At 45.7% G+C, this 27,267-nt stretch overlaps 1 protein-coding gene across 2 annotated transcripts in view; it reads left to right on the forward strand.

Moving 5' to 3' along the window:
- Window positions 1-27,267, forward strand: part of CEP170B (centrosomal protein 170B) — a 365,718-nt gene that overhangs the window by 188,012 nt on the left and 150,439 nt on the right. For both annotated transcript variants that reach the window (XM_069207322.1, XM_069207323.1), the window contains exon 5: window positions 406-464. In XM_069207322.1, coding sequence (XP_069063423.1) covers window positions 406-464 — 59 coding nt within the window. The remainder of the gene's footprint in view (window positions 1-405; window positions 465-27,267) is intronic.

The raw sequence follows: 27,267 nt of genomic DNA on the forward strand, positions 1-27,267 counted from the left end.
GGATTTAAGCACGTTTTCGCCATTATCACTGTGTGTTTAACTACAACCGCAGTCACAAGGCTCGTGTATAGTAATGGTATTTCTATAACGCTTGCGAGGCTCAAAGCGGTTGAGTAGTCGCAGGGTAACCAGCCTCACAGCAATTACCCGCGGTTCCCGAGAGGATTTTGGGACGTCGAAAAGAGATGTCCAGTATATACTTTCCAAGGCCGAGATAAGGGTAATCTCCACTGCGCGGATGAGAATGTGTTCCCCGTCAGCTGTCTCTGACGCCGAAGCCCCATCTATTAATACTCTGCTTCAGAGAAGCTCTTCGCGCTGTATTAATCTCCGTGGCTGTTGAACGCGCATGCTCTGAATTTACCAGTTTGAATCTGTTTTCAATTTCCTTAACTTGCCCTTCACATACAAACCTGTACGCTTTGGAACAAATTCACCACAAAGTCCCCGAGGAGGCATTGAAGGTAAGACAACGCATGTTTTATTTCTTTGAGATGGCTGTACTTTGAAAGGGCATTGATGGTAGTGCATGTTTCGCCGCCGATTGTCGAGTACACATTATCTGACAATATGTTGTGCCCCGGTGCCCGCGCGCACAAGCGAATACTAACGGGACCTTGGGTGGCGCTGCCTGCCAACAGCACTTGCCAATTTGCTGTTCCAAGAAAAACATATCACAAACTAATGATACACTTTCTGATGTGCTTGTAATGTGTGTAGTATAAAAGAAACCAGTGACAAGCAACTATTGATGTTATGTTATGTTTAATAGCTGCACAATTATTTACCACACTAAGAGTTTGAAGACATCACTGTTGGCCGTTTTACATGATGGGAGGCCTCCTGCATTTGTCTCCTTATCCATCCTTCAAATAACGTTGACAGAACCTACTTGTGTACACGGAAAACAAGTGCCAAAACGGTAGGGGTAGAATAAGTTCTAATGTGTACGCTTTGGCTTCACATGGCATCACAAGAAATGACATTGCATGAGCTCTGGTAATAGGACATCACAGGAAGTGTTGCTAGATGGCCCTTGTCTTCGCTACAGCAAGTAAAACGTTCATGAAAAGATAAAGTTACTAGAGCAATTAGAAATGTTTTGTAATTGTGCAGCTAAAGAAGTGCAGTGGGCGCAGCCATCACATGCAATCATTGGTAAATACAACCTCATATATCCAAATAAAGCTTCAATAAAGCCAATTTGAAGCCTTGTCAAATATCTAGGCTCTGTCTTCATATGATCATTCATAGCTTTAAATGTCCAAGCACAGTCTAGATTGACCAGGTACAATTATCATCTAACCAGGCATTACTCTAAATGTTTAACCAGAGTTCTCAGGAACAATTATTTTGTATTCAGGCAGAGCTTTACGTGCCCAGTCATGCGATTAAATCCCCAGGCACAACAATTTTTATGTCCAGGTATACCCTTAACTGCTCATCGAGGTTTGAGAAGAGTGTGGATATCTTGTAGTCATGCTGTAGAGTACTGAGACATCTCTCAGATTACACAATTCAGACACCTTTAAACTATAAGGAGCAGACCTTGCCCTAAGGTTCGCTTATCTTGTTTTAGGCCTCACACAGCAGAACTACAATCAATGTAGTCAGTGTCACATTTCAGACGTAAATTCCATCTTACAGTTGCGAGGATGTTAGACTGAGTCATTGAGCACTAGACTTGGGGCCTGATTTATTGTTTGGCAGATGGGGCTACTCCATCACAAACGTGACCGATATCCTGTCCGCTGTATTACAATTCCATTATATCCATTGGAGATCATAATACGGTGGACGGAATATCCATCACGCTTGCGATGGAGTAACCCGTCCACCAAACTCTAAATCAGCCCCTTAGTCCTTAGGTTACACAGATCATATTATTCCAGGCCTAACACGTTAGACTTATCCCTGAAGTGAAAAACTTGCTAGTGGCTCAGTCTTTTCAGGCAGAGTTGTTCGTTGGGTAACCATATCTTTCAGGCTGAGCTCTCCCTCAAGTTACAAGGATCGTAAAAGATTGAAATTACAAAAGAACAGTTACCTACCAGTTAGACATATCTTCTAGACCTAAGCCTCAGACAACCAATTATCCCCAAGTTTGAATAGAACATACAGGCTTAGAGTTGCTCCTTAGTTTACCCAGATGGTACAGGACCAACCCTCAAACTGCAAAATAGTCTAAAGATTATGCAGATATCAGAGATCCAAGCTTCAAACAGAAGCTGTCCATCAAGTTGCACAAACATTGGAGGCGTACGATTTGTAGAGTGGAGTTTTCCCCGCCTAGAATTTACAGGCACAGACATCACAGGCATCTCTAATCTAAAGTCTTGTAGGCTCCAACTTCAAACAATTAAAGTCTGTACAGTCACTTCACAGACATATTGGGAAATATCCAAGTGTTTAGAGATGGATGTAGAGCACACAATTCATACAGACACATACAATGTTGTCAATGAGCCTCATATCGTGTGTGACATTTATCCAGTTGTTAAATTTTATCCAACAGTTTTTGTGTATGGTACTTTTTGGCTTATGTCTTAGGAAACACTGATGTTATGTGCTACAAAATGTTTAATTTGCTAAAAAGGCAGACATATTTTATCAAGTTGCATGTGGCATATGGGCTGCATGAAGGTACAAAGTGTGGTGGAGCAAATGATTAATTTGAGATGGTTCAGCTGATTCTCAGCAGAGTTATCGAAAGCAAGAACTATAACACTTTCCATATAACCCAATATTTGTTCACTGCCTATCCAAGGTAAGTTATTTTCCACTTGCTCTCGGCACTGCCCTCAATTATGAGAAGTCACTGCTGTAGGATCCAGCCTTCCTTACATGAGAGGTCCTTGATGGTGATCAGTGAAAAGCCAGTGCAATTAACCTCTCCAAAGGCTCTAAAGGAGAGACCGCTCGCTTAACCAAAAAGGTTATCGCCCTACCTTGTTATGCAGCCTTTATCACCACACATTCCGGTGACAAGTCTTTGGAGAATAATGCAAACTGACTCCGTTAAGGTTTGTACATATATATGTGTGTTTGCATTTTAATTTGGACGGTAACATATCTGCATCTTAAAACATTCTATGTAGCGTGATATGAGCTCCCCCAAACAAGATCAATTTCTAAAACTGGAGGACTGCACATGTTGTAGTCACTTAAAAGCCAAAAATGTATTTATTCAACTTTTCCTTGAAAAGTGCATGTTGTGCTCTTTTTAAAATGAATTCACCAGGTAGTTATGTACAGCATTCATGTACTGCAAAATCTGAAAATACAGTCACCTGTTTAGTTTACATTTCAGAATCATTCGACCTTTATTGCAGTGGCAGGTGGTAATCCTCAACAGTGGGAGAGGGTTTAGGGGGGACCGTGACTGAGAGATTTGGAGTTGAGGCTCAAGGCAATGGGAGTTTCTCACAGTGCCAGTAGGTGGGCCAAAACGATAAAATTAAGAAATAACTTATTGATTTCTCATCCTGCTGTTTTCAGGGGCAGCTGCTGTCAGGGCAAAGTGGCGGGGCACAAAACAAAGACAACAAAAATAGAAAAAAAAAGAATACTTACCAGATGGCCGCCACACCGCCGCTCTTCTGGCTCCAATCACTGCAGGCACCGCACAGGCTCCCAGCCTGCCCAGTAGCCAGTCATAACGCTGCTTTCATGCCACTAGCAGCATGTGAGCAGAGTCATGATCGGCCTGAGTGCCGTGGATTTGCGCTCCTAGGCAGACTGGGAGCCTGGGCCTAGTGTCTCCTACCCCCCGGCAGCACAGCTCAGGTTGGAGATAGCTCAGTGCGCATGTGGGTTTGGCCATCCTGAGAAGGCCAGCCAAACCCTTATACGCACTGAGGAGAGTGCACACCACTCCCCCTTCCCTGCCTGTCATCCCCCATGGCCCGCCCCCTTGAAAAATAAAACAATAATAAACACGGTTTATTATCGTTTTATTTTTCAAGTTTTGCGACTGCTGGCTGGGGGAGATGGGGTGACGCTCCTCTGCCATAGCAGAGGTGCTGCTGCTGCCTGTTTTCGTCAGCACAATGGCACACATGAAGCCTCCGCCAACTCCTCTCTTCAAATCCCAATGCTCCACTCATGCTGAAGACGAGCAGCATGAGAGTATAGCTAGGATTGGCTGGAGTAGGCTGCCTTGATGCTCCAGCAGACACTGGGTCCCTGTGCGTTTCTAGGGCAGCTAGGTGGAGAGGTTTAAAGTGCGCATGTCAGGTTGGCCGTCGCAAGACAGCCAGCCAAAGTGACATGCACACTTTAAACTGGAGTGAGCACCACTCCCCTGCTGCCAGTCAGCAGCAATGGCCCCACCCTCAAACGCTGCTCAGGCTGGAAGTAGTGAAAAATAAAATGGTTATTCATTTTATTATCATTTTATTTTTCACCTTTGCTGCCCTGGCAGCGGGGGGGGGGAGGGGGGAGGCGAAGCTCCTTTGCCCTAATTGGGGGAAGGGTGACGTTGCTGTTTTATTGTTTGAATTGGTCACTATTTAAGAACCAATGAAAGCGCTTTGTGATGTGCAAGTATCCTAAAGGAATTAATAATTGTAGAATTGATTATAAAAGAAATGCAGGTAATTTCAATGGACGTACTTGAGGTATTTTCTGAAGATGTTTAATGTGCTAACAATATATGGCGTTTATGTGAAGTAAAAGTTACTTTCCGCAGTGGTTCAAAGTGCCCAATCTTGAAAGACAATTACAAAAGAAAGTTTTTAAACTTAAGTAAATGGTATATTTTAAAGTAGATATCAGTCCTCACACTTGTGAGCAATACATTTCAAATACCAACTTTGAAATGGAGTGTGGGGGTTCACATCCTGAAACCTTTGGCAGCATAGACCTAGTTGTAACGCACACTCCGTACAGAGCAATTTCATATTTTTCTTTTCAGCTCCACCATAAATGGAGTGTTCCATGGACTCCATGGAGGCACCCTCAGTCTCCAGTCTAAAGACCTAGTGTAATGTTACATTGCCTCCAGGTGACCTATGAAAGTGGAGCTTTCCTCAGCCATAAACATCCGTCAGGAGCTCAAAGGATCACAGATACCCAGACTTTGTGTAAGGCATATAAGAAAGGTGTGAGTGATTTGCCCTTCCCACTTTTGAAGATATTCCCTTTCCCCAGAGGTTTGACGTTGGTGCCTTAACCAAAAAAGGAATTTAACTATTCTATTGGGAAGTGCAAAGTTTTGACCAAAAGAGTAATGAGCCTGCACTGTGATGAATTCCCATTGCCTAACCGCTAATAATGCTGCCAGTCCTGTGCTGTGGAAAGAAGGTGCTCCCGATCTTATTGCACTGAGAAATCCACATAACACTCTTCGCCATCTATCACCATTCTCACAGGCTCCAGCAGTGTCACATGCATCCTGCACGTCTACTGAGTGCAGGACCAACTGGCAAACCCTGTAGCTCCAAACGTAGGATCAGAACAATGCACCTCAGCCTATCACCTCTACACCCCGGGACCTGCAGCAGCAAACACCTTGGCCCTCTGTAAATGTTCCAGAGTGGAGTGAGAGAAGTACTGATGTAACTCTGGCTTTCTAGTAGGCAGTGTACATACACAGCACATGCTATTCACAGGAGTATTTCGTTATGTACCCCTGCCAGGATCATTCGCTTTGTGCGCACATAGCTGCCAAGTGGCCCAGTATCTTGTCATGCCATGTAATTCAGCCAATCCTGCATTTTTAGCCATTAATGCTTAGAGTACTTGAATGTTTTAAGCGTATTCTGACAAGTTAAACATAAACCTACAATTTCCAAAGGAGAAAATGTTATTGGCTAAACTGTAAGGTTGTATATCACCCATGAGATGATCTACTTGCCAGCTTGGCTGTTCACATATGAAAGTTATGGAACACTCGCAAAACTAATCAACAGAATAATTTAACTTTGGATCACATGCACCAGAGTGTTGCCTTGAAAATCCATGTGTTCAACACAAATGCTATTCTAAAACATTTGTTTAAAAGAATGAAGATGGGAAACTATCATGCAAAAGACCTGCTCCAAAACTTGGCCTTGCCTGATTTTCTAGGTTTGAGGCTTTTCCGGTTCCACACTATTTACTACAGCCTCCGCCGCAGATGTTTCAGTTTATTTTTAGGTCGACCCTACCTGACACAACAAGCTGTCTGGTTGAGAAAGATTTTTTGATAGAAACTTTTAGACACAGATTCTTCACCTTTTGAATATTCCGCAGGTGTCAGACTGGATCCAGAACCTTTTCAGCAGTATATCTACATGCACATAGGTTACTCCGTGCAGCTTCATATTGAAACAGTTAGATTCTGAAAGTGATGCGCAGGACCTATATTGGCGCCACTCCCGTGCGCTGACATCAGTTTCTGTCTTTCAGAGCCACCAGATATAGTTCCAGAGCTACCTCATCCAAGGTTTTCAGTGTGCAAGGTAAATTTTATCTCCCAAAATGGCATGTTTTAAGCCCTATAAGGACTTTTGCAAGCAAATGTCTGTGAAAGGTTCTCATCAGATTTACCTGTGGTGCCTGGGGTTGAGTCATGACGATAAGTGCTGAAGTGATTGTGCTCCAGTTAAACCAAAGGCCGATAAGTGCTGAAGTGATTGTGCGCCAGTTAAACCAAAGGCCATGCAAGATGGCAAGGCGAAGCACTGGTAGATTGGCTGCAAGATCAGTCTAAGTTGTAAGTTCAGACCTGGTTCTGTTCCAGATGCAGAAGTCGCAGGATTTGTTCCAAAGGTCTGTCTTTGTCTTGATCAATCATCTGGTGAGTCAAAGAAAAAGCACAAGAACTCTAAGCGGGACTCTGTCCCTTATCACCACTCACATTCTCCTGAGAAGGTGCAGGGTTGGCACCATACATCTTGATCTCGCTCCTAAAGTTGATCAACATCAGAGCCTATCTTGCAACTAGTTCTGGCACAACCAGAGTTCCCAAATCTGTCCGCTACTCCAAAACAGATCAAAGAGTCCTAAGAGGCTATTCTCCCAACTCTTTGGATTATTGCAGACTCCCATGACCTGCCTTCAGCCCCTAGAGAGCCAAGCGGTCCTCTAATTGGAATTCCACTAGCAGGTTTGTCCTTGGCAGCAGTTTGATCCATCACAGGACCACCCCCAGCTGCAGTTTCTGCCTCTGGAACTACAGTCCACAGCAGTCCAGGGAGAGTTGATGCTGAGGCCAACTCCATAGATGCAGAAAGACCAACCCACGCCCATTCGACCAAGGACACACCTCACTGCTGTATAGGTGCTACTTCCTCTACTTGACCTGCCACTCCCACAAGGGAGGTGCATTTTCTTTTTGACATGGATTTGGCACAGTTTCAGACAATGATTATGACGTGGGTGATGAGATTGGGAAGCCGTACCACAAAGAGAATTGATAAGATGACCTACAAGAGGCTAGTGGCCTTGATATTTCCTCTGAGTCAGAGCTTCTTCGCCTCCTGGACATGCCACTAAAAAAGTGCTTCCTATGCCATGGTGATGCATAGTCCAGCTGAAGTTCATGACCTGTAACCTTGGTGGTCCAGACCAATGTCCTTACAGAAGTCTTTCAGATGGGGCAGACATTCACTGAGCCCATTTTACTTTTCAATGAAGCACTTACTGGTACCTTGTGTTCTTGGGCCACCAGTCAACCATCACAAGATGCCACTGCTCTGCCCTGGGTGATCCTGCGTTTATCTCTGCACCCCTCCCCTGGAAACGTGCTGGTGCAGACATCTACAAGCTGGACAAATCTAATTATATTTCTAACTACACCCACCCCCAATGTGGATACAATAAGGATGATGACTTTTGGAAAGAGTCCTCTCTTCTCTTCCATCAACTTGGCTCTTAGATCAGTGAATCCCAACTGCATCCTGGGATGCTATTCCTATGCCCGTGGGATCTGGTGACTTGAGTCCTCCTAGTTGTTCTGAAGATATCTGCACTGTCATCACCCAGGCTACACAGGTCGGTTGTTACGTGGCAAAGTTCACAGTTCGTTGGGGTTTGGACACCACCAAATCCATTGGGCGGAACATTGTCACTAATGGTGCCATTCAACAGCAAGCTAGGCTGTGGTCGGCCATTTTTTCAGACAATGTCTGGTCATCCCTCATGGACTTTCCCTTTGACGGGACTCAACTGTTTGACTGCAAGGCAGATTTCCCTCGAGTTGTTCAAGGAGAGTAGGGCCATTACGTGCCCCCCTGGGATTATATGCCCCACCTCGACAATCACATCAGCCTGCGAAAGGTCTGCAGTGGTGGTTGCTTGATCACGATTGGGTCAGCCGCAGACTCCTCTTCCTTCCCCAGCTAGAGCGGGCAGTGGTGACTGAAGGGGTGGCCAGCTGGAAGAGGTGAAGATCAGAAGCCTCAGGTCTCCGGCGGAGTCCCAGCTCCATATCAACCTCCTTGAGCTGTGCTCTATCAAAGGGAGGCTGGTACAGATGCTCATGGCCAACACCGCTGCCATGTGGTACTGTAACAAATAGGGCGGGATGGAGTTACAGACCCTATGTCAGGATACCCTGATCCTCTGGAAATGGCTGGACCACCAAGGATTTTCCTTGGTGGTGAACCACCTGGCAGGAGTTTTGAATTCCAGGGCAGACAAACTCAATTGTCTGCACTTAAAGGATCACAAGTGGCCGCTACAGCCGAAGTGGTGAAAGGTCTAATCCAGCAATAGGGAGAACCTTGGCTCAATCGAGCTGAGAATGTACAATGTCCGCACTTCTGTGCGTTGGACTTTCCAAGATGTCTGTCACTCTGAGACACATTCTGCCTCCCGTGGAACTTGGGACTTGTGTGCCCCTTTCCACCAGTAGCACACCTGCCTAAATTCTCAAGAAGATAAGAGCTGCCTGGTGTAGTGTCTTGCATGATTTAGAACGGTACCTTTCTGGCTCCCCGAGAACTCCTTACCAGTGTGTGACGTAATTGTTAGAATAGAATGTATGAAAACTTGGTTTAGAATGTTGGAGTTCACAGGTACACGAGAGGAATACGTGTGATTTACAGCTCAGTGGGGCCTCCTTATTCAGCCGTTACCTGGTTGGGGAACACACTACAACTGGCAATGAGATAGGGGATAAGTAACCCCAAGAAGAAAGTGCTCTCCTTGGGAGTTCGACTTGGCCCAAGAAAACTGCTTGTGTATGCCACATGTGCCTTAGTCGAAGTGTCAAGTCGATGGAGTATGTAGAGTCAAAGCGCAGCTTGAGCCGGTGTGAAGTGTGTGAATGGAAAGAGAGCTTCAGTAGAAAGTCTACGCATCGTTGGTCAGGAAACTACTACCAAGATGGTACAAAAAGATAATGTGCTGCCACACGATAATTTAAAAAAAATACAAAATACAGAGTGTAAACGATGAAGACAGATTCAACCAGATTTACAAAGCACAATTAAAAACAAGTACTAGATACCAAATAGTGATGGCTGACAGAACAAGTAAAAAAGAAGCATACTGTTATTACTGTTACCTGAGTTTTGGTAAATGGAGCATTTTGACCTAAGCACTGGGTTGGGAGACCCAAGAAGAAGCACTGCGTTGTGGTTACTGAACTGTCCTATACCTAAAGTGGCATACCATCAAAGCTGCCGGGTTGGCTGCTCAGAACAACTCCATGAGTGACGGGACTCCGAAGGAGGCCAAGTAGAAGGTCAAAACTTCAAAGGCTGTTTTGACTGATCTAGAGGCTGAAACACCGTCGGGCCTCAGTGATTATGCAGATTCCCAGTGACAGTAGACAGCGTTTAGCAGGGCTCCACCCTCTATGTCAACCACTCCCATGAACAGTGATAATGCTGCCGCCTTCCTCAGACAACCACCACTATTCGACACTTCCAAAAAGCAAAACTTTGGTGAAAGGTGGACTGCATTGATAGAGACATATGAAGATTTCATTGATGCACTTGAAGAGACTGACAGCAAGAAGATTATCAAATATCTCTAAAATATTGCTGGTGTGAAAGACATCATAAAGAAAATGCCAAGAGCTGTCGAAGAAGATAATTACCGTCAGATTAGGAATGCGTTGAATCTCAAATCTGATAGATTCATAGCTGCAGATTCCTTACCTTTGGATTCTTCCCAGGCATCAGATTGGATCTGGAAGATTTTCATGAGTAGTACCCTTGCGCACTGGCAGGTGGCGTTGATCGCCTCTGTGTCCGTCATCGTGCGTGTCGGAAATGATGCCACAGATCATTTATAGGGGCCATCCAGCTGCGCCAATGTCAGTACCTTTCTTTTTGCCCCAGCCGACGCGGATCCGAAGAGCTACCTCTAAGCCTTTTTTTGACTGGCCTTTTTCGACTTTTGACAAACTAATTTTTGGGAATTTTCTCCTGGTTTTGTGATATCTTCTAGGAAGACAAGTTTTAAGCCCTGGGGGTCCTGTCGTCAGGCAATGTCTGTGACTCATACACCTCATGTGTTTGTGGTGTTTGGAACGCAACCACAGCCTGAAGTTGGGCTCCGAGTGCTGGGCCATGCATCTGAAGGCTTTGAGGGACCAGTCTCTAAAGCTGATGGCAGCCAGGCACGCTACTCTGCTGATGTCTCAGTTGAGTGGAAGGTCCTGGGACTGGTCACTGAGTCCGACGTCATCGTCATCCCCCCTCCAAGTCCTCTGGGCGTTTGAGTAAGTCGAGGTATAAGAAAAAAAGTAAGAAGTAGATGCGCTGTTCGAATTCTCCTCGTCCAACGGCCAACGTGATGAGAGCATTGTCATTCTAGTTCTCATTCTACGGAACCTGTGCCTGGGCCGACTCTGCACCTCCCTGAATTTCAGGGAGCCGCAGCGACCCCTCCCCAAATAAAGAGTTCTCTGAGTTCATGCACCTCATTTTTGGGCAGTCCAACTATGCTGGAGTGCCTTTGGCCCTTCAGAGTCAGAAAGGACCCCACCATGTTCTGCGCTGGTGACTTTGACCTCCCCCTGATGGGCTGTCAGAGATCCAGTCCTGATCCAGACCACCGCCGGTTGTACCACCTCGACCTTTCCCGGCACCAGTCCTGATGCCGACTCTCCTGGTGCCGGCGGAGCCATCCCCATTGTCATCCTCGACTTTGACACAGATGGGCATGCAGGATGGGCATCACCCGACGCCGGCTCCCTCAGGAGCTTTGCCCCATCACTCTCATCCTGAAGTCTATTTCTCCGGGCTAGGCCTCGGGTAAGAATGAGAGGGATCACTGGACCATTTAGAATACCAGCCCTATGAAAGTGAAATGGACTTGCGAACAGACTTAGGTGAAGCCTGCGGACTGGACACCAGACATGGCATGCTTTCTCCCTCTACCGTGGCTATGGAGAAGGAAGCTTCTTATTTAATGGTAGAGAGGGAGGAGGGAAGTTGAGGTCCTGGACCTTCAACTACCCTTGGTGTCTGTCAAGGGTAATCTCTTGACAGAAGTGCTGCAACTGAGAGCTTCCTCCACAGAACCCCTGCTCCCGTTCAGTGATGCCCCCACTGACGTCCTACTGGGATCCTGGTCCAAACGCAGCACAGGGTCTTCTGTGAACAGGACAATTGCCCATCGACATCACCCCACAGCTGGGGGACCCAAGTTTCCTGACGCAACACCCCACCCCTGAGAACTTGGTGGTCCAAGTCCCTACTTCCCAAGGTGTGTCCCATACTGAACCCCCGGACAGGGAATCCAAAAGGTTTGATTCATTTGGGTAGAAGATGTTTTCTTCCGCCAGTCTTGCATTGTGGTCCCTGAACACCGCTTGGGCCATTATTCCCACACACTGTGGTATACGGTTGTGCAAGTGCCACTACAGGTCCCGGAGGAGGTCCAGGTTGTAGTCTCTCAGGCTATTGCTGACGGGATAGACACCGCAAAGTTCACAATTTGTTGTGGACTTGACACATCCTATTTGCCAGAGCAATCAGTTTACACGACAGTGGCTCTGAGGCACCACGCCTGGCTGAGAACATCTTGTGATGTCCAGGCATCTTTGATGGACATGCCATTTGATGGCACCTGTCTCTTTGGAGACCTTCAAGGATTCTTGTGCTACGACATTGAGGTGGCCCCTAGTCCTCCCCAGTCTGCCTTTTGCCCCTGTCGTGGTGACAGAAGTGGTTACCATCTGCACCAGTTCCCTTCCAGCCACTGTGTTGTGCATGTTGCCAATCCTCTGCGTGGCCGAGAACCCGAACCCCACCAACCTCGTGGGTCAGGTGGGATGCGGTCTGGTCAGTCGGCCACCCCCCTCCTTCTGTAGCAGTATCTAAACCCTCTTAGTTTGCCCCTTCCCCCCCACCATGGGCCATTTCGTAGCAGGATTCGCCATCACCAGCTCCCCTGGCAAACCATTACTTCAGACAGGTGGGTTCTGCAGATAGTCTGACGGGGCTACTCCCTCTCCTTCGAGACTACCCCCATCTATGCAGCAATATTACGATCTGATGACAGAGGATTATTTGTTCCTTCTCTGCGTTGAAGTTGCTTCTCTTTTGCCAAGGAAGCCATGGAGAGAGGGTTCCAGTGCCAGAAATAGGCTGTGGTGGCTGTTCCCTCTATTTTCTGGTCCCCAAAAAGGACAAGGGCATTCACCCTATCCTAGGCCTACGAGCCCTCAATACTCTTCCTCAAGAATGAGAATTTCAGGATGCTTATGGTTGCTCAAGTTCTGTCTGGCCTGGATCCAGGAGACTGGATGGTAGCGTTGGACTTACAGAACACTTATTTTCACATCCCTGTACTGCCGACCCACAGATGTTTCTTTTGGTTAACTGTAGGCCACGAGCACTTTGTTTACCATGCTTCCCTTTGGCCTTACTGCCCCACAGGTGTTCACCAAGGTGATGGCAGTGGATGCACCTCATCTCTGGAGATCAGAGGTTTCAGTCTACCCCTGTTCTTGGCGACTGGCTGTTGAAGGCACGCTCTCCCCAAGCTGTCGTCTCCAACCTCCAGGCTACAGCGAGCCTCCTGCATTGGCTGTGTTTTACTATAATTGTGCACAAGTCACACCCGACTCCCTCTCAGATGCTCGCTTTCTTCAGAGCTGGTCTGGACACAGTGCAGTTTCGGGCTTATCCTCCAGAGCGGCAAGCTCAGTATATTCAAGCTATGGTACCGATGTTTCCACTTCTTTCCTGGATTTTGGTGAGAATGACTCTGAGGCTTCTGGGCCTCATGGCCTCCTGCATCCTGCTGGTGACACATGCCACTTGGCATATGCAGGCTTTGCAGTGGAATGTAAAGTTCCAATGGGTGCAGCATCAGGGGAATCTCGTCGACATGGTCCAGATCTCAGAGGGAACTGCGAAACATCTGTAGTGGTGGTTAATGAATCACGATTGGGCCAGAAGCAGACCCCTCTCCCTTCCCCAACTAGGTTTGATAGTAGTGACAGATGCGTCACTCCTGGGATGGAGAGGCCATCTGGGAAAGTTGGATATCAGAGGGATCTTGTCTCCGGCGGAGGCTGGACTCCATCCACATCAACCTGCTGGAGCTCCATTCGATCGAACTGGCATTAAAAGCCATTTTCCCTCTATCAAGGAAAAGACATTCATGGACAACGCCACCACCATGTGGTCCTGCAACAAGCGGAGCAGGCTGGAGTTGTGCACCCTTTGCCAAGAGGGTCTACCCTTTTGGAAATGGCTGGAACAGTAGGGCATATCCCTGATGATTCAGCACCTGGCAGGCTCCCTGAATGCTAGACAGACAAATTCTGCTGAAAATGCCTAGCGGATCACAAATGGTGTCTCCATCTGGAGGTGGTGCATGGTCTCTTTCAGCAGTGTGGAGAGCCTTGGTTAGATCTGCTCTCTCACCTGAGAATGCAGAATGTCAACAGTTTTGTGCGTTGTAGTTTCCAAGGTGGCAATCGCTCTGAGACACTTGTCATCTTGAGTGGAGCTCAGGCCTTCTGTATGCTTTTCTGCTCATACCACTACTTCCCAGATTTCTCAAGAAGATCAGGAATGACCAACCTCAGGTGATTCTTGTGGCTCCAGACTGGGCATGGAGAGTCTGGTAAACTTAGCTGCTGAGCATTTCCATTGATCGACTGCTCCTTCAGGAGGATCTTCTGTTGAAGCAGCATGGGAGGATTCTTCACCGGAACCTGTCTAATCTCCGCCTTCTTGTGTGAAGATTGAGTGGCGGCATTTGACATCTTTTCATCTTCCTCCCGAAGTCTGTAACATAATCTTGGCAGCCAGGCATCCCTCCACCAAAACGGTATATGCCTGTTGGAAGAAATTTGTAGTATGGTACACATACAAATCTCTCTAGCCCCTTTCTGCCCCTCATTTCTGAGGTCTTGTTGTCACATTCTTTCCCTTGCCTAGCAGGGCTCTGCTTTAGGCACTCTCAAGGGATATTTGTCTGCTATTTCTGTTTTCTTGTAGTTGCCTGATCAACCTTCCTTAATTGTCTCCTATTGTACCTAGATACCTCAAAGGTCTTGCTCATCTCTTTCCTCCTTTCCCATTCATCATCTAAGGCACTCTGTTACTATCTATCCTGACATTGTGGTTCTTCTCACTAATGCCTCTTCTCTGCCAAAAGTGCTTATGCCTTTTCATCAAGGCCAATCCATCACCTTGCCTACTTTTTACGCATCCCTACATCCTTCTAAGTAGGGGAGAGAGTCCACTGCCTGGACCCAAAAAGAGTTGACACTCTACCTTGATTGTACAAAAGAGTTCTGGGTGGATGACCAACTCCTTGTAGGGGATGTGGGTGCGGAGAAAGGTCAGGGCATTGCGGAAGTGGACCAGCTCCAGATGGGTTGCATTCTACATTAAGATCTGATACGCATTGGCCAAATTGTAATCCCTGAGGGTTTGTGCGCTCATTCTACTTGAGCTAAAGCTGCAACCACTGCGTTAGCATGTGGGGTTCCAGTCCTGGACATCTGTCAGGCAGCAACGTGGGCGTCTCTGCACACATTTACAAAACACTTCTGCCTGGACAGTCCAGTTCATAGGGATGGGCACTTTGGCCGTTTGGTCCTGTAGGACTTTCTCGTTTGAATTTGGTTTGCAGACCCACCTCCTGGGATGGTATTGCTTGGGTAACTATTTAAAGGTAAGGAATCTGGAGCTAGAAGTCTCGATCAGATGGAAAAATTACTTACTTTCGGTAATGCCTTATCTGAGAGATACTATGTCTAACTGCAGATTCCTTACCGACCCACTCATTCTCCCCGCTCTGCAAACTGATTTCTAGGGGCAGGGGACCCCCCCTTTCAGGGCTTAGTTTTGACACACCAGTAGTTAGTGTTCTTCTTGGTTCTGCGCTTCTTGTGCTGAAAGTTGTGAAAGAAACTGATGGCGCACCTGGGTGGCGCCTATATAGGAAATGGAATGCCAATTCTGGTGCACACGACACAGATAACAGATGCAAAGCCGATTGACGACACCTACCAGCGCTCAGGGGTGCTACTTACGAAAAATGTCCTTATCCAGGTAAGGAATGTGCAGAAAGATATAGTATGTACCAGATAAGGCATTACCAAAGGTAAGGAACTTTTCTGTTTAATCCAGTACCAGACATTGACTATGAAATATATGCTTTCAGTCAAGACCGTCAAAGAGTTGGCAAAACAATCATTGAATTTGTGGAAAGGCTCTGCACACTCATCAAACACTATAAAATCAATGAATTCAATGATGAAGAAGCTATGAGGCTTAGAGTGATTGTTGGATGCTAGTCCAATTCATTCAGACGACAGATGCCGAGAGAAACTCTTATTCTGGAGAGTGTGTTGATGGCTGCCAGAACTGAGGAACGTACTGAGAGACAAGCCTTTGAGAATGAGGCCGAAAGTGCCCAGAGCGCGAGTCAGTCATAAGTGTGAAAAGTAATTTGAAACCAAAAACTTGAGTACGCAAAGTGATGTCTGCAAGCAAAAAGAAGTTGTGTTTCAAGTGTGAGCTTGCATTCCCTCACGAAAGAAAGTGTCCTGCCATTGGTCAGATATGCAAAGCTTGTGGTAAAGAGAACCATCTTGTGATGATGTGCAGAGTGAAGGAAAAGTAAGTGTATCATAGCATATAGACAAAATGGTGCCAGAACATTCCAGAAGAATCCACGCTCGCCCCCAAGGCCAAGCTGCAACATTAGTTGAGGCAGATAGATACTAAATGAAGTATCATCATCTTAATAATCGTCAAACGGTCCTTCAGCCTCAATAGCAAGTGAAAGTGAAGAAAGTGATGGTGCCATGTCAGTGCTTACCTTGGAAAAATGTACAGCGGCAAGTGCCTGCTTCCTCAGTTTCAATATGGCTGCTGACATGGGACTGATTGCGAAATTTCCTAGCTATTGTGAAGGAAAGTTTCAATTCTATTAAGGACACGGAGGCGAGGATTATGCAGATCTTTCTTCACTTTTTATTATAGAGCAAGTTCAAAGTTAAACACAGAATAAACAAAAAAACTACAAGTTCCATGAAGCCGCCGCCATGGTAACCAGTGTCCAATGAGGTTCCGTTCCTAACGCCGGTATAAATATCCACGAGTGCGTCACACTTCCTCGACTTCACTGCGGAAAGAATCCTAGAAGACTCAATTGGTTGTAGTTTCGGATCCCACGAAAAAATTGTATAATTAGAAACTAAACTGATAAGACAATGTCGTATTCAAGTCGCAATATTGAATGGTTCATACAAGTCGTAAATTCTTGAATCAGAAAATACAGTCATAATAACAAGCAACTCAGCTTAATGTGAACTAGAAATATGATCAAGGAAAAACAATAAATAAGGGGATAAATGCAAGCATACCACCGTAATACGAAGTTACAAGTTCTCGTGACTACCGGATAGCTCACCGCTACGCTTCTTCCTGGTCATGTTTACAGGCTTATCAGGGCCTCCTCAATCTTCATTATCACACAAGCCTTTTACCTACGTACCTGCAGCTGCCTGGCGCAAGCCACACTTATTACAGTTCTTTACCATTTAACTCAGCCCACTCAACTGATCACAGAGCAACTTCGCTACGAAACGCCACCACTTACTTACTTAGGCCAGCTGCCCCAGCCTTGATGAAGTCACCTGTGTGACGAAACACGTGTTGGCTGTATCTCCACGATGACTCAATGCTTTCTAAGCACCTACAAATAAAGACACCATCTGCAAACAGGATTTGAGACTCGTTTCAACTTCACACTTCTCCCAACCCACAGAACCACACCGGGAATATCTTTTCTTGCTTTACTGTTGGACATTACTCTCTGAGTGCTGTGGCCATTTTGTCCCACGAAGTTACAAGTGTTCGGGTGGGAAAAAAAACTTGTGAGTAGTATTTGGGTGGGATAATCCTCGCCTCCGTGTCCTTAATAGAATTGAAACTTTCCTTCACAATAGCTAGGAGGATTATGCAAGTTCAAAGCTTACCCACGACCAATGAGGCAGCTTCATTAATTGGTTTAAAATAAAACTTTTTAAAAGTAGATTCAGAAGACCAATCAGCAGCATGCATGATGTCCTCTAGTCTACCCCCCACCTGAATGGCATTTGAAGCCATGGCCCCCGAGTAGAATGGGCGCCAAACACCTGAATATTGATACCTGCTTCGGATAAAATCCATCTGACCCACCTGGCAATGGAAGGAGAAGAAACTGCCTTAAACGTTTTCTTTAGGGAAATCAACAATTGATTTTCACCTGGAGGTCTATGATCCACTGTCATTTCTTCATAGACTTTGAGACATCTAACCACGCATAATTTTGGGGAATTAGGAAAAGCGGGATAGGATACTGACCTGGTATTATTCTTCGTTCTCCTTGAAATAGTAAAAGTGACTCCTTCTGGAGTAAACACTCGAGCCAAAATATCCAGGGCTCTGATATCTGACACCCGTTTACATGAGATGAGGCACAAAAGCATGGCTAATTTGGCTGACAACTCTTTTCTCGACAGATGCTGATTATCCTGCCACGAGGATAAAAGATTAAGAACTATGTTTACATCCCAGAGCTCTGCATATCTAGGTTGTGGAGGTCTGGAGAGTCTAATACCCTTGAGAAGTTTACATATCCAAGGATGTTCGCCGATCGGGCGGTTATTAAGAGGGGGATGACCCGCTGAAATGGCTGATCGAAAAGAATTGATAGTACAATAAGCCAGGCCAGATTCCGCTAATTCTGCAAGTAAATTAATGATGTCGGTAATACTGGCCCCCATGGGATCGCAGTGTTTGCCCACACACCAACGAGACCATCTATTCCACGCGGATCTATATCGTTTGCATGTTCTAGGGGCCCAGGCCTGTGCAATGAACTTTTTAGCTTCTTGTGAAAGTCGGCCGTCCTGCCAACGAGACCTGAAATCTTCCAAGCTATGAGAGTTAGATGGCCCTGGAGGACCAGGGAGTGAGAAAAACCTGGACGCAAAAAGGTCCACTGAGCAGGGACCCCAACAAGCCATGATCGCCTTAAAAATCGATTGATGTAGTTGCCAGTCGCTGGAATCCGTGAGAAACCGGGAATTCCAATCTGCCCAAGTATTCTGGGATCCCGGAAGATACTCTGCTGTGACAGAGATTTGATGCTGTAGACAAAAATGCCAAAAGTCCTTTGCTAGCTCCGCTAGGGCCCTTGATTGTGTCCCCCCCAAATGATTTATGTACTGCACCGCAGACACATTGTCCATCCGTAGTAGCACTACACATAAGATCTTGTCTCTCGTTAGAGATCTGATCGCAAAAGATCCCACCAGGAGTTCCAGACAATTGATATGCATGGTGAGCTCCTGCGGGGTCCAGCGTCCCCCAAACGAGATGTCCCCGCATCGAGCCCCCCATCCCTGGCGACTGGCGTCCGATTCTATCACCAGGTCCGGGGCGGCCCCGAAAATGGCCCTGCCATTCCATGCTTCCATGTGGTCTAGCCACTAATGTAATTCCGTCCTTGCCTCCTGAGACAGGGAGATCAGTTCGGAAAACGTCACCCCCCGACGAAGGTGAAAAGCCTTCAGATGTTGAAGGGCTCTGTAGTGTAGGGGGCCTGGAAAAATGGCCTGAATTGAGGAGGAAAGCAGGCCGACTACTCTGGCTAACTGACGTAGCGAAATCCTGTCGCGCCAAAGGACCTTTCTGAGTTCCTTCTTTATCTTGGATATCTTTGGTGTCGGAAGACTGAGGGATGCTGACCGGGAATCTATGAGGAAACCCAGGAAGACCAACGACTGGGTCGGAGTAAGTTCCGACTTCTGTTGGTTGATCACGAACCCCAGATCCTGCAAAAGAGCAATAGTTGTGTTCATATTGGATAAGAGTTGAGACCTGGATTGATCCATTAGAAGAAGGTCGTCCAGGTAGATGATGAGGCGTATGCTTTGCAACCGCAGTACTTCCACCACTTGTTTGAGGAGTTTGGTAAAGCACCATGGTGCTGAAGAGAGACCGAAGGGGAGAGTGGTGAATTCGAATACTTGATCGTTCCAGAGGAATTGCAGGAATCTGCGATTGGGAGGAAAAATAGGGACGGTGAGATATGTGTCCTTGAGATCTAGATGAACCATCCAGTCCCCTTGTAAGAGGAGTTCGCGGAGCATATGAATACCCTCCATTTTGAAATGCCTGTAAACAACCCATTCGTTGAATGCACGAAGATTGATAACAGGCCGAAAACCCTTGTCCTTCTTTTCTACCAAGAAGATGTTGCTTACGAAACCTTTGGGATGAAGAGACGCGAAGGATATGGCATCCTTGTGAAGGAGAGCCTGAACTTCTAAGTTTATGAGCTCGGAGTCCGCTGCAGAAAATACTATGGGCGCTGGCAGTTTCTCCTGGAACGGGGTACCCCAGAATTCTATCTGAAAACCCGAACAGTTTGTAGAACCCAGGCGTCGGAGGTGATGCGACTCCAATTGGTCCTGAAAAAACGTTATCTCCCTCCGAAATTTTGAGGGGAAAAAGGGCTAAGCCTTACCAGAAGGTCCTCCTGGGGCATTAGATGCTCCTCGTGCATTCCTGTTAGTTCTGCCTTTCCCCCTGCCTCTGCTGGGGAAGAAAGTTCCCTGTCGGCCATCTTGCCAACCGTTGTTCCTGAAGGAGCCGGGGCCTTGCTGGTAGTGGCGGCCGGAAGAGCGACCCCTGCCTCGTCCGGCCCCGCCAATAACCTTATTGGGGAAGATCTTTTTGATGGATGATTGGGCTTTGTCGAGAGCCGAAAAAGTAGCAACGAATTTTCCCAATTCTTTTACAAAAGGGTCACCAAATAAATTGCCTTGGGCAATAGCCCCTGCCTCCGAGTTAGAAAGCTCCCCTAATTTGGGGTCTATTTTGATGAGTAAAGACCTGCGCCTTTCAGCTGAAATGGCGCAGTTTGCGTTGCCCAGGAGACAGACAGCTCTCTGGGCCCATCCCGCTACAATGTCTGTCTGAAGGGGTGTGCTTGATTGCTTGGCACGTTCCGCCAATAGAATTATCTGTGTGAGGGGTCCCAACACATCAAGGAGTTTATCCTGGCATGCCCTCCAGGATCGGTCAATCCCCTTCTTGGGATCTTTAGTGTACTTGGCAAAAAAGGTACACATTTTGGGGTCTATATCAGGTGTGAAAGCGACTTTATCCGACAAAGACGGGCGTGGGCATTCCGCCCGTAAACGTGCACGCACCTCTTTGTCAAGAGGTTGTCTAATTTTACTGGCGACATATTCAGCCACCTTGTGGTCTGGACGCCACTCCGAGGAACGCAGATGGTAAATACCTTCCGGTTCAAACATATCGGAGTCAGAATCTCCCTGGTCAGAAGGATCCGGTATGGTAGCACCAGGACGCCAAGGGCGACCTGAGTCATCATCTAAAGATGAGGAATCGTCGTCTGAGCCTCCAGTGATGCCTTTAGGTGACCCAATATCAGGGTTCCATAGGTGGTGAAACATGTCACCCATTGCACCGGGTAACAGACCCTCCCGGGAGGGTAAACGCTTATGCGCGCGCGCACTCTTGGATAAGTTATTTGTCAAAAATTAAATATCGTCCAGGTGCCCTGCGTCACCCTCTGCTCCTGTCACGCCAAACATGCCTGTGCCTTTGGACACCTGTTCTGTGAGCTTAGCTACGCCAGAGGCCAGGGCGTGAGAAATAGCCTGCGAGAACAGTGCGTCCACCCCAGGGGGGAGGGTACGGTGAGAAGGTCCTTCACCTGGGGACATGTTGCCAAAAGGCTCATGGTCCTGAGAGGATTGCATCCTGAGGTTCAAACAAAAAAAGAATGTGACAGAGAACACCCTATAAAAAATTATACAAAGGGTATTCCCTACCCCCTCTGTCAGTAAATAGCCAGTGAAAGCTAAGAAAAATTCTTCCCAAAGGGGTAAATCTTAACAAATGTGGTGTCACAGGGTAGGGAACAGAATGAGAGAAACAAATGCCAAAAAAGAAATTGAAAAAAGAAATTGAGAAAAAAACCCAAGCGCCGAGTGTTTGAAAAAAACACACGAGCGCTCAACGTGCGTTGAAAAACCAGCGCGCGCCCTCTGTCGGGCCCGACGTGTCTTCAAAGAAAAATAAAGGCGCTCGAGCGGAACACCTGCCGCGCCGAAGACACGCTCGTAGCAACGCTTGTTGCTACCACAGAAATTCTAGGGAAAAACGTGTTAAAGCACACAAGCAATGTTTAGAAATAAGCGTAATAACTGGGAGGCAGAAAAGGCACTTATCTGGTTTGAAGCAGTGAAGAAAGAGAAGTGTGACGCACTTGTGGATATTTATACCGGCGTTAGGAACGGAACCTCATTGGACACTGGTTACCATGGCGGCGGCTTCATGGAACTTGTAGTTTTTTTTGTTTATTCTGTGTTTAACTTTGAACTTGCTCTATAATAAAAAGTGAAGAAAGATCTGCATAATCATCGCCTCCGGTCCTGATATAGAATTCAATGAATTACAACATAAATGCTAATCACCAAATAGTAAGTCAATTGCCTTCATTGTTCCTTGGTTTAGGAAAGTCAAAAACTATGAAAGTAAAACTTTATATTAATGAGAGTGTCCAGTCTGTGGCTTAGAGACAGGCGAGTTGCTTTTCATTTACAAGCAGCTATTCAAAAATAACTTGAATCGTTACTTAAGCTTGACATTATTGAATGTTCCACTGGTCTGACACAATGGAATTCTCCCATAGTAGTGGTGCCTAAAATGGACGATGAAGGAACTGTGTGCATATGCGTTGACATGCGCCAAGTGAACAAAGCGATTCAACTGTAATGACATCTACGGCTGCATCTTGCTGACATGATCACGCAATTGAATGGTGCCAAGATATTCTCTCAACTTGATTTGAATAAAGATCATCATCAGTTAGAACTTTGAAAAAAGCTTCAGATATATTTAAAGTTTGGCACAGGGGGTTACCCTGACAAAAATGTGATGGATATGCAGTCCGCCATATTACGGGCTACTTTTTGAGAGTGCCTATTCAAGGTCCTGGTGCTCCTTCCAGACCGGCTGAGACCTACATCAGTATCGTTGTCAAGTACACCAGCTGCTGTATTGTGGGCACAGATTGTCACTGCCACGAGTCACAATAGTGACCTGCTAAAGTTAAGACATAATTACACATCAGTCGTGGAAGAAACACATTGGACCTCTAAATAACGATGGTGAATATAAAAAGTAAAAGTATGTACAAGAATGTAAAAGATGAAGTGTCCATAACTCAGGAAGGAGTTATATTACGAGGATCCTGATTCCAGCGAGTCTACGACAAAATGTGATAGAAGTAGCTAATGAAGGGCACTGTGGTATTGTTGTTACAAAGAGCTGTCCAAGACCGAGTTTGGTTGCCACACCTAGATGAAAGAGTTGAAAAGGATCTCAAAGCCTGTCACATATGCAATTGCCTCTCACCAAAGTTGCTCAACATACTCTGAACATGCCAGAACGCCCTAAACATGCCTGGGAGAGAATTGTCCATTGTAAAGGTGATCAAAGAAATCGATGACATCATTTAATAGTGATTGCAGATGAATATTCATGTTTTCCTTTGGTCAAAGATCTCTCATCCATGACACAGGAGTGAGTAATTGAAAAAACTTGATGACATCTTTGCAATCTGGGGTTTACCAGCCATTGTGAAGTCTCACCGTGGTCCACCATTCAACAGCAAAGAATTTAAAGAATTTCTGGAGCATCTAAACACATAGCATTAGAAGATCACACCCTTATGGCCACAGGCCAGTGGACTTGTTGAGCGGTTTATGAGTACACTAAAGAAAGCAGTGCAGCATGCAACACTTCAGAGGCTCAGTCTAAAAATAGTACTTAACTCAACTCTACGCGCTTATTGTTCGACACTCCACTTGACCACAGGTGAACGTTTTGCAGCTTTGATACTCGGGATAGCAATGGCAATCAAGATACCCCAATGGACCACACAAAGAAATAGCAATGAAAACCTGATTCGGGGCTTGGTTCAAATGCGGAAAATGAAAATGTATGCTGATGAGATGATATGCCAAAGATCTCTTATTCTGAAAAGGAGATTTGGTTATCGCCCAACAGTTACGGAAAAGAAAATCTGATGCTCCTTACGATGCTGAACCTTTTCAAGTAGTGTCTGCCAAAGGACACATGGTGACTGCTCAACGACCTGGGAAGTCCCTTACCAGAGATGCTTCTCACTTCAGCCTTCAACTCGAGATGGTGAATGAAAGATTGATTCTGAAAACGCAATGACTGTTGCTGATTCCTTACCATCATTGGCAATCACCAACATTGAAGATGATCGTTTACAGTTTCTAGAAACCAGATTTGGTTGATAGATCAAAGGGCCAAAAAGACTAACTGAAGAGATATAGATGTACTTGTATCTCTATATATGTACATATTTGTGTCTGTCTCATGATTTTCTAAAAAAAAAAACATTTAACAAATGCAATCTTTCATTTAACAGAGGGGGAGATGTAGAGTCTTGCATGATGTGGGACGGAACCTTTCTGGCTCCCTGAGGACTGTGTACCAGTATGTCATGTAATCTTTAGAATAGAATATATGAATGCTTGGTTTAGAATGTTGGAGTTCACAGGTAAACGCAGAAGAATAAATACGTGCGATTTACAGCTCTGTGTGGGGCCTCGTTATTCAGTGGGTACCAGGCTGGGGAAGACACTACATTTAGGACTAAGTCATCCTAGTGGCTCCAGATTGGGCATAAAAAGTATGTTATCCAGAACTCCTGGGCATGATCATCTGTCCTCCGCTCAGGATGCCACTCCGGATTAATCTTCTATCGCAGCAGCAGGGTATAGTTCTGCACCCGAGCCTCCGCAATCTCCACCTTCTTACTTGGAGATTGAGCAGCAACAGCTGAACACTTTTGACTTTTCCTAGGTGGTGGTTGATGTCATCTTGGCAGCCAGGCGTCCCTCCACAAAAACTGTGTATGCCTGCCATTGGCAATATTTGTGGCTTGGTAGGGTACACAACAGGTAGCTTACCTCCAGGCAAAGTTAGCTGACAATTTGTTGTTTCTGTTTTCCTTAGCCCGGCAGGGCTTGTCTCTGGGCACAGTTAAGGGGTACCTTTCAGCTTTTTGTCCTTTTTACGGTTACGAGAACAGCCATCATTGTCTTCAGTTGTTATGCACTTTTTAAAAGGTTTACTTTGTTTTAAAACTTTCTAATTGTCATGACACAGTGGGACATTAACTTGGTACTCATATATCTGATGTGAACTCCCTTTGTGCAACTTCAAAGCTGTCCCTTATGACTTCTCACTCTCAAGACAGTGTTCCTTGTCATCATAACATCGGCTCAGCATGTGAGTGAGCTCCAGGCTTGTCAATCTGACGTGCACACTTTCTTCCCAGTCCAGATGGTTTTGAAGACACTGACATCCTTCTTGCCTAAAGTTGTGACTCCGATCCATATTGGTCAAACATAACCTTGCTGGCATTCCCTGCTCCTCCTCAACCGTTTGGACCCTGAGAGCGCACTCAGCTTTTACATTGATTGTACCACAAAACACCAAGTGGCCGATCAGCTATTTGTAGGTTTCTCTGAAGAAAAGAAAGGCAATGCTATTCAGAAGCATGAAGATCTGCTATGCACTGGTCAGAAAGCAGCCTGCGTGCTCATTCTACCAGGGCAGAAGCTGCTACCACTGCATTGGCACTCAGTCCCTTTCCTGGAGATTTTGCTTGGCAACTATGTTGCGCCCCTCCATACGTTCATGAAGCACTATTGTTTGGACAGTCAGGTTCGCAGAGAAGGGTATTTTGTCCATTTGATCCTGCAGCGTTTTGTAGTTTGAGTCCATTCAAAGACCCACCTCTGAATAGATACTCCTTTGGTATCTATTCAAAAGGTGCGGAATATGCAGCTAGGAGTCTCTACCACGCCTGAACTAGAATAACATCCTACAAAACTTTACGGGCACAGGAATACCTAGCAGCAACCTTCATCCAGTCGCTGAAACGTTGGTTCATGCTTTTCCGCTTTGGGTTGATGGAAACAAAGGATATGGTCCCTTCATGGAGACAGCAGGATCTGACATGTTCCTGTCGACTGTGTGGGTACAGACAAGAGTCACTAGAACACATTTTTTGTGTGTGCCCGGCTTTGCTAGGCATCAGGATATTATATCTAAAAAACATTTTTAAGACACTGAACATACGCTCATGCAGACCGGCCATTATAAGCTGGCTTAGCAGACTTTCAATCCTGTTTTCTTGTCGAGGGACCAAATTCATGGTACAGGCTCAGAAAGAATTAGTGAATAAAGTTGAAGGCGAGTGTGCAAGGGCCATTATTTTATGGTTAGTAAAGCTCTGAAAGTTTAATTCCAGCCAGGAAACAGCCCTAGGTACTACTTAGGATTCTCACTCAGCTTCACTCATTTACTATTATAGTGTTCGTAAGGGAGTAAGAAAGTCCTAAAGTTAAGTTCTAGACCAAGGTTGGAATTAAGTGGAGAACATTTTAGCTATGCACAACTCTTTACCATGATATGTTTTAGTTTCAAATAAGCTTTTATGTTTTTATTATGGATTTCTATTAACATAATGAGTAGGCACAGTATCTTTATTATTATTATGCATTTTGGAATTGCGATGGTTTTAATTAACCGAGTCAATAAACTTAAACTTGAAACTTCAACAAGGTACTTACCTTTGGTAGCTCTGTTTATGGTTGAGACTCTGTCTAGCCGCAATTCCTCACCGACACACTCATCCGTCCTGTTCTGTGAGGGACTCTGTCCATTAATACAATCCAAAGTATAGGAATCTACATACTGGTCACAACTAATTTGTTAGCGGGGCTCTGCTTCTGGGTATGTGGACAGCTTCAAAAGTAACTGACATTAGTGCACAGGAGAGTGGTGCCAATATAGGTCTGCGTGTCATTTCCGGACCAGAATGACATCAAAGGTACTACTGAAAAGTTTCCGGATCCAGTCTCACACCTGTGGAATATTTAAAGGTTGAGGATTCTTAAGCTAGATGGAGTCTCTACCAGAAAGTGTGTTACCAAAGGTAAGTAACTTGTTCTGCAAGATGATAATGGTGCTTGCGCCTGCACATTGCTTACCGTTGGTTGTCTTTACTGTCACTCTTATTTGCTCGCTTTTTTTGGATGGCTTTCTTTGTGTCAGCCTGTCCTCATCGTCTCTTGCCTGGAGCATAGCTTTTTACCGTCTCTTTTATTGGTTGGATTTTATGCTTGCTTTATGTTTCCTCTGTTTTTGTTTAGGGAACACATTTTGTCTTTAAGCACTCCATGAGTGTGCTTGTTGTTTCCAGCGGTCTACATTTTGCGCTTTTCTCCCTCCGCCCCTTTGCTCTGTCTCTCGCCCTTGAGCTTCTCTCCCCAAATTGCACTTGTGTTGCTCTGTGTCGCTCATGTGCTTTTCCCTTTGGTTCCACATTGCTCTCTTGAAATGGTGTTCTCTCTTTGTATTGCTTCTCCCCTTCCCACCTTGTTGCTTGTCCCTTTACCTACTATGTTAATTCACCTGCTCATTTCGCACTATGTTTTGAAAGAGATCTTTCACAATACTTTTTATTTTCCAAATTTACCATCCATCTCAGATTGGCAACTAAAAGAAGCACATGTGCGCGTGCCTACAAAATGTTGCAGTGCCCGCATTATCTAGTTTTTTTTTTTTTTTTTTTTTAAATCTTATTCTTAGCCATGCTGCAGTGCAGCTGTGTTGCTGTACAGCATGGCTGATAAAACATTGGCAAAGCTAATAGGTCCTATTGGCGAGACCTATTTGTTTTGCTAGTGCTTATTTCCTCCTCTTTTCCACCCTTTTTATTATT

The sequence above is a fragment of the Pleurodeles waltl genome, chromosome 9 (assembly GCF_031143425.1).
Source record: "Pleurodeles waltl isolate 20211129_DDA chromosome 9, aPleWal1.hap1.20221129, whole genome shotgun sequence".
NCBI lineage: Eukaryota > Metazoa > Chordata > Amphibia > Caudata > Salamandridae > Pleurodeles > Pleurodeles waltl.